Raw genomic sequence first — 12,845 nt, forward strand, 5'->3', positions numbered from 1 at the left:
AGCCCTCTTTGCTAGTTTGCCACAACTCTTATCCCTCTGAGATCCTCGGACCAGAGTTGGGTTGAGAAGAGGTACTGCCTCGAAGGGGCCTTCGGACTCTCCGAATCCCGAAGCAGAGGTCTGTCGTTCATCCTCCGAACCAGCTCCCCGGACCGAACTCATTTCGTCAGAGTCGCTCAACATAAGAGGAAAATGTGTTAAGTGTTGGAAGACTCACAGCAACGCTACTGACACCTCCTAGTGGAGGTCGTGTTGGCGCCGAGACCTTCTGATAGACGGAATCTCCTTCCTGAACTGTCAGGAACCCTTTTTCCGGCGAAAGGGAGATTTCTGACAGGCGATTCCCGACGAAGACGATTTCCGGCAAAAGCGATTTCCGACGGAGACCCGTAAAGGCAGAGAGATGAAATGCTAGAAGTAGGGAAATGAGGGGAAGAGGGGTTTATATAATTGCCCCATCGAACGGCGCCATCATTATTAGTTGCCATACCGAAGGCCGATACGACTCAGCATCAATGCCGTGAGGACACGTGGAAGGAAGCGATATGTCCGAGCCCACGTTTTGAAATCAGAGGATCCTTGACATTTAATGTCATTCAATGCCGCAGGCACCCTTCCGGTCTCCTAGCCCATGTGGCGCCATTCCCCGCGCTCCGCCATCTGCAAAGTATAACCGTCGCGACGAGGCCCTTACAGAGAGGACGAGAACTGAAGAGGCGTAGCCGTTGCGTTGCACGCGAGGTCAGAGGGGCAAATCACATTAATTATAGCCCGATCGTCTCAATCGACAGCCGAGATACGAGTATCGACTCATCTTCCCATGTATTTACTCTTCAAGTCCGCGCTCAGACTAAAAGAGTAGGGGGCTTTTGTTATGGGAAAATATAAATCAAGTCTGCTATCTACCTTGGAGCATGGAAAAGAGACCTCGGAGATGTATGATTGATGAACAAGGAGGCCGAACTCACCATCGTTCCAAGTCAAAGCTTACCTCGGCCCCCAACCGTCTCATTTGATAAGTCGACAAAGGGGTCATAGCACCTTGAGTCTGAGGTCAAGGCGGTCATAAACTGTCCGAGGCTTAGGATCGGGATCACGCTGGGCTCCAAATAAGGTCCGAGGCCGAGGCTAGACATATACGTCCCTTGCACCCAACTAACAAACCCCCTTATGCAAACATGCCCGAATATCTCGTCCACGGATATGCTCCACTAAGACACGATACGCCACGATACGCCACATAATTGCTAGATTACGGTTAATATCTCCACGATATGAAAATCACATTGATTGAGCAAATCGTGCCGAGATTAACGGACCCAGACTGTCCAATGTTTAGGTATAAATACAGTAAGACCCCATTGCTATAGGTACGCAACATCTTGCACTTTCTCTACTCTACAACTTAGACCCAGATTCCCTTGACCTGACTTAGGCATCGGAGAGTCCCCCGGCTTAGCCAAGGTCTCCTTTGTTAATCCTTTGTGCAAGACTAGGGTCCCCCGAAGGTGTGCCATGCGGAGTGGAGGGTGATCCAGATTTTGCATCAACAATCATAGTAGTGCTTTCTTTCTTGACCGCTTCTTTATTGGCCCACCTAGTGAGCGGTATGGGATTTTTTGTCTCTGATTTTTTTTTTCCCCCTTCCGTCATGGTCGTACACCATTGACCCACCGTATCATTGGTTTTGGATCACAGAAAAATGGGCCCCACTTGTACAAATTGAAGATGGGACACGAATGGCATATGATCACTGGCTCGGTTGTATAATCAGTGCAAGTTGTTGTCCATGGATCACGTCCCTCATTGGTCACTGACTTGTAGGGGCACCCAACAACTCACCGTTTTTAAATGTGGTCCATGCATTATTCTTCCAAAGATAGCAAAAGCACCACGTGAATTTCTAGTAACCCCAAGTTTTGTGGGTGTTGGGCTTCAAATTCAGTCATCGGTATGTATGGATTTACGTGTGCCAAAGCCGTACATGTGCCAGAGCCTTTCACAACTCAATCTGAACTGAACGCCTGTACACCAAGCACTAATATAGATTTAAAAAAAAAAACATGAGCGGTTATTTATGACTGAGAACTAAGGCAGTTTGGCTCTCTATTCAGCAATCTATAAATTAAGTTAGGCGATTTGCAAAGGGGAGAGGTTTGCCTTCTAATGAATTTTTTTTATCTTTCAATCAAAATAACTTCTTCACACCCTAATAGCAAAAATAACCTGATTCATGCAATGTGAGAGTTAGAGCTGGACACAAACCAAGCCAACTCGAAAGCTCAGCTAAGATTGGTTTGAAAAAGCTCGGTTTGGATTGGTTTGAATAGAAGTTTAAACCAAACCAAGCCTCGAAATCAAGCTCGTTTAAAAAAAAAAAAAACCAAAATCAAACCATGGTAGTACCAGCTCGGCTCGACTCAAGATTCGGCTTGGTTCAGCTCGGTTTGATTTGGCTTCTAGATTGTATGCACTTGTTTCCTGTGGTGTGATCCACCTGAGCTTTGGATATGATTCAATTTTGGGAAGGTAGTAGTTATCACGCACTCCATCAACACCTTCCTAGACATCGGCTTCTCTTTACACATGATACTAACACGGAACTTGTGTAGAAAAGAGTCATTAAGTTGTCCTTGTGATCATTCATGCATGAGATGATGATATCCTTGACATGTTTGTAACAGCTGCACTTGCAGGCAGAGGATCCGATGTTCTTTGTCTGTCCATTCCATGGTGGCCATGTTGAAGAAGTTGTCGCCCATAAGTTGGCCAGAGTAAAGGCCCACCCATGCAAACTGGTGAAGGAGACAGTTCCTTTCTCCGGGAAGACTCGAACATCACCAAGAAGCAGACCTTCATGGGTCACAATGATGGCATTGGCATCGTCAATGACTCAACACAAGCTCTGATAGGCTTCCCATCAACCTGAAGCTCGTTGAAACAACAATCCATCTTGTTATGAGTCAAGACAAGCCCGAACACAATCCACCAGAATCGCTTAACCGTTGGTAATATGTAGCGCAGCTGGGACCTTGGAAGAGAGGTCAATGTGGCTGGTGGTGTCAATGAGATTGATTAGGTACTCATTCTTGGTCCACTCACCTTTGAAGTTCTTCAGAGCTTCATTTAAAATTGCTATGGTTGATGAACTCAACGAAGTTGAAAGTGAAGGATCCTGTGACACTTCTAGTCTTATGGTAAAGGAGGAAGCAATAGCAGGAAATATGACTGGCAATTTTGAGTTGACTAAATAGTATAATGAGGACATTGAAATTGAAAAATCTCGTTTCCTTTTTTAGGATGGAAAACTGGAGAAATATTGAAGAATTGGAGAAGTTGGTCCAAGAATATTTTGAAGATACAAAAGGTGGGATACACAAGCCTGACATCTTAAAGATTTGTGTTCCTGAGTTAAAATCCATTGACTTTAATTTCTTAAGCTTCAACTGCATCAATTTCAAGAAGATAGAGAACAATAATAATGAATCTATTATAAAGAGCTTCGTCAAAAATGAGAAGGTTGAAAAACAACAATACTTCGCCTAACTCGAAAAGTTCCATGCACACAGAAAGTTATTAACTGGTGCGATTTCATGGAGGAAACACCATATTATGAATTATCAAGATGCAATGGTGTTGGAGAATTTCCAAATTCGAAATCTGTTGGTGAAGATGCGAAAATAAAAGCAGATACAAGAGAGTTGACTTTCCAAGAAGAGAATCAACGATGCATAAATTATACAAAGCTGAAGGTTAAGATGGAACATGCAAAATCTGAATTTTGGCATGTCATGACTCTGACACCAATGACTAGATGGCAAAATATATTTCATACATCAGTTCAAATGGTAATGACAACTGTAGAAAATGATATGATTTAAGTGGAGCTTGTGTTTTGCAAATCCAAAAATGTAGAGGCTGGTCTGGATGAAGGGTCAGGCTGTTTAAAATTCAGGTTGGTCCTTGTGTAAATCAAGGGTGGTCTCAAGTTGTTTACTGGTCAGGACTCAACGACATGGCTATCCAAGTAAGTGATTGCAACGGCAGCATGCAAGGCAGCTCCTATGGGAAGAATTCCCTCATCGAGGAAGAAGTATGGAGAGTGCAATGGTTGGGTTGACCCTGCGCTCTCATTTTTTATGCCGATACTAAAGAACGCACCCTGCATCTTCTGTGTGTAGAAACTGAAGTCTTCAGCTGTCATGATCATTGGGCTCAAGCGTACATTGCCTTTTCCAAGTAGGATCTCCCCTACCCTCTTTGCATGCTCGTACATTGCTTTATTGTTCACAGTCGCTGGATATGGTATCCGTTTATTCTCCATGAAATCCACTGTGGCGGTACAACAGTGCACGACTGCCTGCGACTCTATTACCTATCAAAGAAAATATCCGCACATCGGCATAAACATACTATAAACATGGAAGGAAACGGCCAAGGAGATTCGAGCTTCTCTAAAGCTCACATACACGCCTCGCATGTATTGAAGATCATTCATACCAAAAAACTGATCTCTAATAGATAATGAGAAATGTTCCAATGGTATCAGAGCACTGTAATTTGCAGTGCTCCTAGTTGTATCGGTTCACTCGAACATTCCAATTGATTGATTTAAAACTGTCGATAAAGTCCCCGTATCGGCCGTTACGGGCCCGTAATGGTAACTTTTTTTTTTTCATTTTTAGCTCATTTATTGCTGTTTTTTGGAAACCTCTTGCTTCCAAACTGTTTTTCACTCCTTCTACTACTAATTTCGACCAACCTTAGTTAGGTATTTGAGATAAAAACACATTATATTACAGATTTTTTTGAATCAAAGCTTGGTGGGCCATTTTTCAGAAGTTCGTCAAAAATAGGTATTTATACTTTTTTTAATATGTTTTGCTGTTTTAATCATGTCATATGATGTGTTAATCATAGTAGAACATGTTAATGTACATTTTACAGATTTGGGGTGCCATTTAATAATTTTTTAATATTTTTTTCTATTTACGCATGAATTTTGGCCCCTTTTTTTTAAATTCGAAAAATCAAATTTTAATGGTTGTTTTGCTGTTTTAATCATGCCATTTGATGTGTTAATCATAGTAGAACATGTTAATGTGCATTTTACAGATTTGGGGTGCCATTTTATATTTTTAAATAATTTTTTCTATTTACGCATTTATTTTGGCCCTTTTTTTGAAAATTCGAAAAATCATTTTTAATGATTGTTTTGCTGACTTAATCACACCACATGATGTGTTAATCATAGTAGAACATGTTAATGTGCATTTTACAGATTTGGGGTGCCATTTTATATTTTTTTAATATTTTTTTCTATTTACGCATTTATTTTGGCCCTTTTTTTGAAAATTCGAAAAATCATTTTTTAATGATTCTTTTGCTGTTTTAATGACATCATATGATGTGTTAATCATAGTAGAACATGTTAATGTGCATTTTACAGATTTGGGGTGCCATTTTATATTTTTTAAATATTTTTTTCTATTTACGCATTAATTATGGCCCTTTTTTGAAAATTCGAAAAATCATTTTTTAATGATTCTTTTGCTGTTTTAATGACATCATATGATGTGTTAATCATAGTAGAACATGTTAATGTGCATTTTACAGATTTGGGGTGCCATTTTATATTTTTTTAATATTTTTTTCTATTTACGCATTTATTTCGGCCCTTTTTTTGAAAATTCAAAAAATCATTTTTTAATGATTCTTTTGCTGGTTTAATGATGTCATATGATGTGTTAATCATAGTAGAACATGTTAATGTGCAATTTACATATTTGGGGTGCCATTTTATATTTTTTTATATTTTTTTCTATTTACGCATTTATTTCGCCCGTTTTTTGAAATTTCTAAAAATCATTTTTTAATTATTCTTTTGCTGTTTTAATGATGTCATATGATGTGTTAATCATAGTAGAACATGTTAATGTGCATATTACATATATGGGGTGCCATTTTAAATATTATTTATATATTTTATTCTATTTACGCATGACATTTGGCCCTCAAAAATAATTGCAAACACCTAAATGTAAGATCATTTCATATTACATACATTCTAATATATCTATCATATATATTAGATAGTTAGAAAATTAAATACATTTTGGAGAAAATTCGGTTATCTGGTTCATAAATTCATCGGACAGTCCGATACTATTACCTATCAAAGAAAATATCCGCACATCGGCATAAACATACTATAAACATGGAAGGAAACGGCCAAGGAGATTCGAGCTTCTCTAAAGCTCACATACACGCCTCGCATGTATTGAAGATCATTCATACCAAAAAACTGATCTCTAATAGATAATGAGAAATGTTCCAATGGTATCAGAGCACTGTAATTTGCAGTGCTCCTAGTTGTATCGGTTCACTCGAACATTCCAATTGATTGATTTAAAACTGTCGATAAAGTCAAGAGCACAATTCAAGGGCTATGATGCAAAAATCGCACTGATCGGATGATCTAATCAACATTGATTTCACGTTACAATTGCCTAACAAAAGTTATTCTTTAATATCATAAACAATCCATATTGATCCTAAGAAATAGATGGATAAAATTGTTGAGCATATTATTGTGCAAACAATCTTGATCATCCATACTAAAGCCTATTGATCAAATGGTCAGTATTTGTCTGGTTGGTTAGATGTTCACATCGTAGCCCATTATGTGTGTGTTTTGGACCAAATAAACAGTTTTGGATCAATGGATTGGAGAAAGTGTTCCCAATGCAAATAGGAGCACTATAATATATAGTTCTCTAAAAGCATTGGAGCATATCTCATACATAATTATGATTAAATAAAATGAGATGAATGCATTTTCAGTCTCAACCAAATAGGCCCTTAGTCAACCAAAAAGGCCCTTAGTCTAGTAGTGCCCACATCTAATGAGTTGACCAGACTAATTCTCTTGCCAGGGCATGTTCAAGGTGGGTCCAGCTGATGAATGTCCAGGAGCTTATAGGGTTGCAACTCGGCGGGTTGGGTCAGGTTGAGGGTCAACCCAAGCCCGACCCGACCCGACTTCCAACTAAATTCCGCTATACTCAACCCTAGCCCGACCCAACCTGACCTGACACAAATATATGTGATTATTCCCAATACAACCTGACCCAACCCGAATTTGCTCCACCTGAATCCAACACCATTTCAAATTGGGTTGGAGTTTTTGAGCCCCAACCCAACCGACCTGTTTGGGTCAACTTGCAGCCCTAGCTTCCACACACCCCTCAAAGATCCCCTTGAACCATGTACAGGAAAATCTTTCGAAGGGCTGACCATTTAAACAACAGTGAAAAGTTTAGAACAACTTTGTTTGTAGATGAAACATGAAACTTGTTACCTCTCTTATCCTTTTGAATAGGTAATCGAGTCCTTCAGTTGTCATGCTCCTAAAAGTTCCACCAAATTTCACTGAGTCTGGGATTACATTATGTGCTTCGCCTCCGTATATAAACCCAACTGAGACTACCTGTATCAGTTGGTGAGTAGACTTGTCAGCAGAGGCAATGAGGGTCAATAGATCTTAACCAACTTTGATTATTCTGGTAAAAAAAAAAACTTTGAGACTCTACTTCCATATAATGAATGAAAACATCATTATATACAGTATGGAAACATTTTCAAAGAGGACTATCACTAAGGGACATGGTTATGAATATAGGTATCGTATTACCTGATGCGACTGTATTGTATCTGAATTAGCCTGGTATGACATGTGATGTGGGGGGAAATGGCCCACCATAAGAAAAAGGGTTGTATTGGCTTGAGTTGGCCGGTACAAGGTCAAAACGACCCACCCTAAAAAAAGGGGCCATGTTGGCCCATATTGGATGCATGTTGATATGGGCTGAAACGACCATAAAGGGCCATATTTAAACCTTTTTTTTTTTTTTTCCAATTTTCCTCTCGTTCTCCTTTTCCTTTTTCATTGGAACCATGGAAGAAGCTTAGGAAGTCATTTTAGACTAGATCTAGGCTTATTTTTGGGATCAGAACAAAAGGTTTGCGTGAGATCCAACAAACTGAAGTGGAATGAACACTACAAGAAAAATTATAAAGAACCATCTACGTTTTTTCTTTTTTCATATTTTCATCTTCTTTTTATTTTATTTCATGTAATGGGCATTAATTTACCAAATCCTTCTTGATTTGTATTCAATTAGCGTTCATTCAGTTGACTTTCAATAAGTCAAGCCAACAGTTGACTTTTAATAAGTCAAGCCGACAGACAATATTCTCATAAAAGAATGGTATGATACACCATCATATACATGTCAAAAAAAAAAGAAGAGAGGATTCTTGAGTATCTTGCTTTTTCCATTTTTTCTGATCTTTTTCCGCAATTTTTTGGCTAAAAGATTTTTTGACCAATACAGTCCAATATCGATACGTGATGCATGTATTGTATCCATTTTTAGTTGGGTTGATATGCCCACCGATACCAATATTCAAAACCATGCTAAGGGTGTGTTTAGTTGCACCAAATATCATGAAAGGTGATGATGATATTTCATTCTTAATCTTTGAGTTGCAGCAAAGGCAGATTTAGTCTAGCCCTTATAATGTATGCAACTTGCAGGTATGCATGCATATGCCAATCCAGGCTGTCCAATCTGTGCGAGTAGTCAATGTAGGACCATACACAAAGTGGGCCCCACCATGTCACCATGAGGATGGGGCAACCCAAAGTTCATGTGGGTCACGTGAATGATATAAAATGCCCGTGAGAGAGAGGGAGCACATGATATCATAATGTCGTCGTTAAGCAGGTCTAACCAAATATAATGAAATACGATGACATTTCATGATTAATCAGTCTAATTTGGTGCAATGTTTCATGATATTGGGTGTAATTGCATTTCATGGTTAATCAGTCTAATTTGGTGCAATGTTTCATGATATTGGGTGCAATTGAATTTCATGGTTAATCAGTCTAATTTGGTGCAATGTTTCATGATATTGGGTGCAACCAAATGCACCCTAATTCAGCGAGTCGCAGCGAAAGAAAATTACAGTCTAGCCCTTCTACTGTATGTAACTTGTGGGCATGCATGCATATGCCAATCCAGGCTGTCAATACTGCAGGCTCCATAATGAACAAGCATAGCCTGACAATTTGGCCGATTGGACAATCCTTCCCAACAGCCCAAGTGGTAGCCACAAAGTTTATGACTAGAAATAAAATCACCAGCCATCCAAATTCATCCAGTGAACTGGACGGTTATTACCACCTGATCAACTGTGATTTTCAGGCTATGCGTTCATATCCAATGGGGCCCATAACTTGGGATGGTCTAGATTGGTACACACGTATGCTAGGTGTACAGTGCATGAGTTGTTACAAATGTATGTTATCCCCTGCCCACATAGTATACTAAACATGCAGTGGCTAGTGAAGAATTTTACTCTGCCTTCAAGAGGATCTGATTCTCGAGAAACAAGCTGTTGGAGGGCAAGGATGGCAAAGGATGCGGCAAGTACTGGGTCTCTGCTTTTGTGTGGTTTTCCTGCATGCCCACCTCTCCCTTGAATTGTGGCTACAAAGGGGGCCGATGCAGCCATAATGGGACCCGGTCTTGAAGCAATAGAACCACTCTGCAAACTAGGATCCACATGTAGTCCGAAAATTGCATCTACCTTCTCGAGAGCACCCTCTTGTAACATATGATAAGCGCCCGCCTGACCCTCCTCAGCCGGTTGGAAAACAATCTTCACTGTGCCCTTCGAAGGGAAGGAAGAGGTAGGATCAAACTCATGAGATTTAGGTTGAGAACTGATCACCTACAGGTGCCCGCACCACTCCTTATGGTACATGACATTTTTAGCCATTGGATGATGCTTAAAATGGGGTAATGATTTTTTTTTTTTTTAAAAACAATTAATGAATCCAACGGCTGAAAATACCATGCACCACTGGTGCAGACGCCCATAGGTGATCAATTCTCATTTAAGTTTGTGAATTTCTCACCAAGTCAAGTTGACTTGGCCGGGTTTCGAGCCGAGTCACCAAGTTTTAAAACTATGAGAAGAACTGGCAATGGATTTACCTTCATTTCATCCTTTCGGCATTGAAGCAACTTAGCTGCACCAAGTAACATTGTTATGTGGGCATCATGACCACAAGCGTGCATCTTACCATTGTGCTTGCTCTTATGCTCCCATTCTACCCGCTCCTTCAAAACAGTCATCATCACTGTAAGAGATTAAACATCCATATGGAGAGAAAATACAAACTATAGACTAAAGACAAGTCTCTGATATACACTTAAAAGAGGAATGCTAAGGCAATTCACACCACGATAGATTGAAGATGCGATTTACGGTTCATGCACTAGCTTGGCATGTGAGTAAGAGATCCACCAATCATCAATGGCCCACTCTGGATATGTCCTGGCCCAAAAATCATCAAGTGGGCATTGTATTTTTGAGATAAATCGACGGCTGGAGAAAATGAGCAATGGCCTATATTCAACATACACTCATGGTCCACCCATAGTCAGCAAAACTTGGTATGTTCGGAAAACAAATCATATAATTGACTAAATGTTTAAAACTCTGTATATTTCAGAATAAAGGCCAAAAATTAAACACAATTTTCAATAAAACATCAATTATTCAAACAAACATTTGGGATAAATATAAAAAATTGAGATTGGTGGTCGTCACCCATTGATAAATTGAGTAGAAGGTGAAATTTTTTAGTAGAGATGGATTGATTTGTATGAGGATTACTTGAAAATGAAGGATTTGACAGAGGTAAAGAGCACCACTTGACTATCTATATACATCATTGTTAGTACGTATAGAAAATTATATTTCTTCTAAGAGAATTTTATATGATACTCCTGATTTTTATAGATTTACATTCCAGTACTTCTTTAGTTTGAAGAGTAACGATAATTTTATTAAAGAAGCATGGGACATTAAGGCAGAGTAGGTTTCATCCTTTCATTTCTGAAAGAGGAACAGTCATGTGTGTATTGTATACAAGCAAACATTCACTATGCATTTCACTGACCAACAATCTGATATGACAGATGCTGCGGACAAGTGGGACGCTTGTGATCAAATGTGGTGATGAGTGGGACCCACTTCTAGGCATTTGTGGGGCTAATTTGAGCAGGACCATTTCATCAAGCATGTGGCGGGCCCTGCCGATCGCTGCTGGTCAGTTGCCATCAAGCGGCAGTGAATGCAAACACGCGGTACCCCGGATCACTTACTCCTAAAATGATCCGCTATACATAAAAAAATTGGTGTATAGATAGATTGTATCTCCCATTCCAGCGTGCCCCATCATTTTATTTTTTTTTGGTTGGCCTGATTGATGGCATGTTCTTTACTGTTGTATCAGTCAGGAGTCATAATACTGCGGCTCCATCGATTGGACGGTTGGGATCATTGGATTGGTTCTGCCCCAATCAATAAGATGATAGAGCTGGTTGAATTACTGTCACTCATTTCGAAACAACAATTATCCATGGATTGAACGGTTGGGATCATTCAATTTGTGCAGTTTTGGAAAGATGGCCCATTAAAGGACAGTAGAGAAAACTATACACTGATTTTCGGTATATAGCCCTACATACCTGCAAAGGAAGAGCATCCATATCTGCCCTTAGAGAAAACCAAGGCGGTCCACCTGACCCGACTGATGCGACGACGCCCGTCTTCGCGAATGGCCATGAGTACTCGATCCCGATCGAATCGAGCTCCGATCGTATCAATTCGCTCGTCTTATGCTCCTCAAAAGAGAGCTCTGGATGCTCATGGATCCTTCTCCTTACACTCTTCATCCATTCGAAGAAATGCGGATCTCGCGCCGATTCTAGGAGTTTCCCAACGAGAATTTCCATTTGGGGGGACGAATTCAGAGAAGCCCATGAGAGGAGCAAGGTGGAAGACATGAAAGAGAAGAGAAGGAGGCGTGTGGTTGGTGGAAGAAGAGGTGGAAACTCCATTGAGAAGACTTAGACAGATCTGGTAGTTGGAGAGGCCTTTGGTTGATGATGAATTGAACTAATTGATCCTAACAACATGGGATATTTCATGATATTCTGATGTGGGGCCCATAGCTTGGTGATCTAGACTGTTGGGATGGTGGCCCCGTAATTGATGGGGCATGTCCAGAGAGAAAGGGGGCGGACCTAGGGAGCGGATCAGGTGCGGCCCAGACCTAACCCAAGACGGTGGGGCCCACCTTGATGCAATATTCTATATCCACGCCGTCCATCTACTTTTCTATATCGTTTTAGGGCACGAGCTCAAAAATGATGCAGATCCAATTCTCAGGTGGACCATACCGTAGGAAACAGTGGTGATTGACCATTAATGGGCCACAAACGTTTTGATCAAGCTGATATTTGCTTCATTTTTATTTTCCCCTTCATCCAGGTTTATATGACCTTATCTACCGGTTGGATGGCAAATAAACATTACGACACAGTACAGTGGGCCTAGGAAGTTTTTAATGATAGGGCCTTCAACCACCACACTGTTACCTATGGTATGGTTTATCTGAGAATTGGATCTGCTTTCTTTTTGGGCTCATGCCCAAAAATGACCTGGCAGAACAGATGTATGGTGTGGATAAAGAATACATGCATCAAGGCGTCCCCACGCTAAGGGCCGCACAATCTTGGGTGAGGTGGCGGCGCAGCTTATCCACAATAGGGACTTGCGACGAAGGTTTGGACTTTGGAGGCTAAGCTTACCAACACTGAGTGAACTTATAGGGCCTTTGACCTTTAAGTTACCTAAAGCTACTTATGCCTTGAGTAGATTAGCTTAATTTTTATTTATTAAACATATATGTATGTTTAGTA

The 12,845-nt window shown here is 40.3% G+C and overlaps 1 protein-coding gene across 4 annotated transcripts; it reads right to left on the reverse strand.

Annotated features, from left to right (window-relative positions):
- Positions 1-2,376: 2,376 nt before the first annotated feature.
- Positions 2,377-12,113, reverse strand: LOC131235121 (IAA-amino acid hydrolase ILR1-like 3). 4 transcript variants are annotated; one of them, XM_058232256.1, is made up of 5 exons: positions 11,610-12,111; positions 10,157-10,193; positions 9,427-9,734; positions 7,361-7,489; positions 2,377-4,375 (listed from the first exon to the last, which is right to left on the reverse strand). In XM_058232256.1, exons 1-5 carry the CDS (start codon positions 11,979-11,981, stop codon positions 4,001-4,003), a joined length of 1,221 nt encoding a protein of 406 aa, XP_058088239.1. In that variant the 5' UTR covers positions 11,982-12,111; the 3' UTR covers positions 2,377-4,000. The 4 variants fall into 4 exon arrangements, with proteins under 4 accessions (XP_058088239.1, XP_058088238.1, XP_058088241.1 ...); XM_058232255.1 differs by having other exon boundaries at positions 9,427-9,741; positions 10,068-10,193; positions 11,610-12,096; XM_058232258.1 differs by having other exon boundaries at positions 9,427-9,741; positions 10,068-10,213; positions 11,610-11,852.
- Between the last annotated feature and the right edge of the window lie 732 nt (positions 12,114-12,845).

The sequence above is a fragment of the Magnolia sinica genome, chromosome 19 (genome assembly GCF_029962835.1).
Source record: "Magnolia sinica isolate HGM2019 chromosome 19, MsV1, whole genome shotgun sequence".
NCBI lineage: Eukaryota > Viridiplantae > Streptophyta > Magnoliopsida > Magnoliales > Magnoliaceae > Magnolia > Magnolia sinica.

What these genes read in the sequence shown, in the direction of transcription:
- LOC131235121 (XM_058232255.1), bottom strand. Translation starts at nt 11,981, where the DNA reads ATGGAGTTTCCACCTCTTCTTCCACCAACCACACGCCTCCTTCTCTTC. An exon ending in GCCGAAAGGATGAAATGAAG is followed by an intron (nt 9,742 to 10,067) that starts GTAAATCCATTG and finishes TTCCCTTCGAAG; the next exon opens with GGCACAGTGAAGATTGTTTT. An exon ending in TATTCAAAAGGATAAGAGAG is followed by an intron (nt 4,376 to 7,360) that starts GTAACAAGTTTC and finishes TTTCTTTGATAG; the next exon opens with GTAATAGAGTCGCAGGCAGT.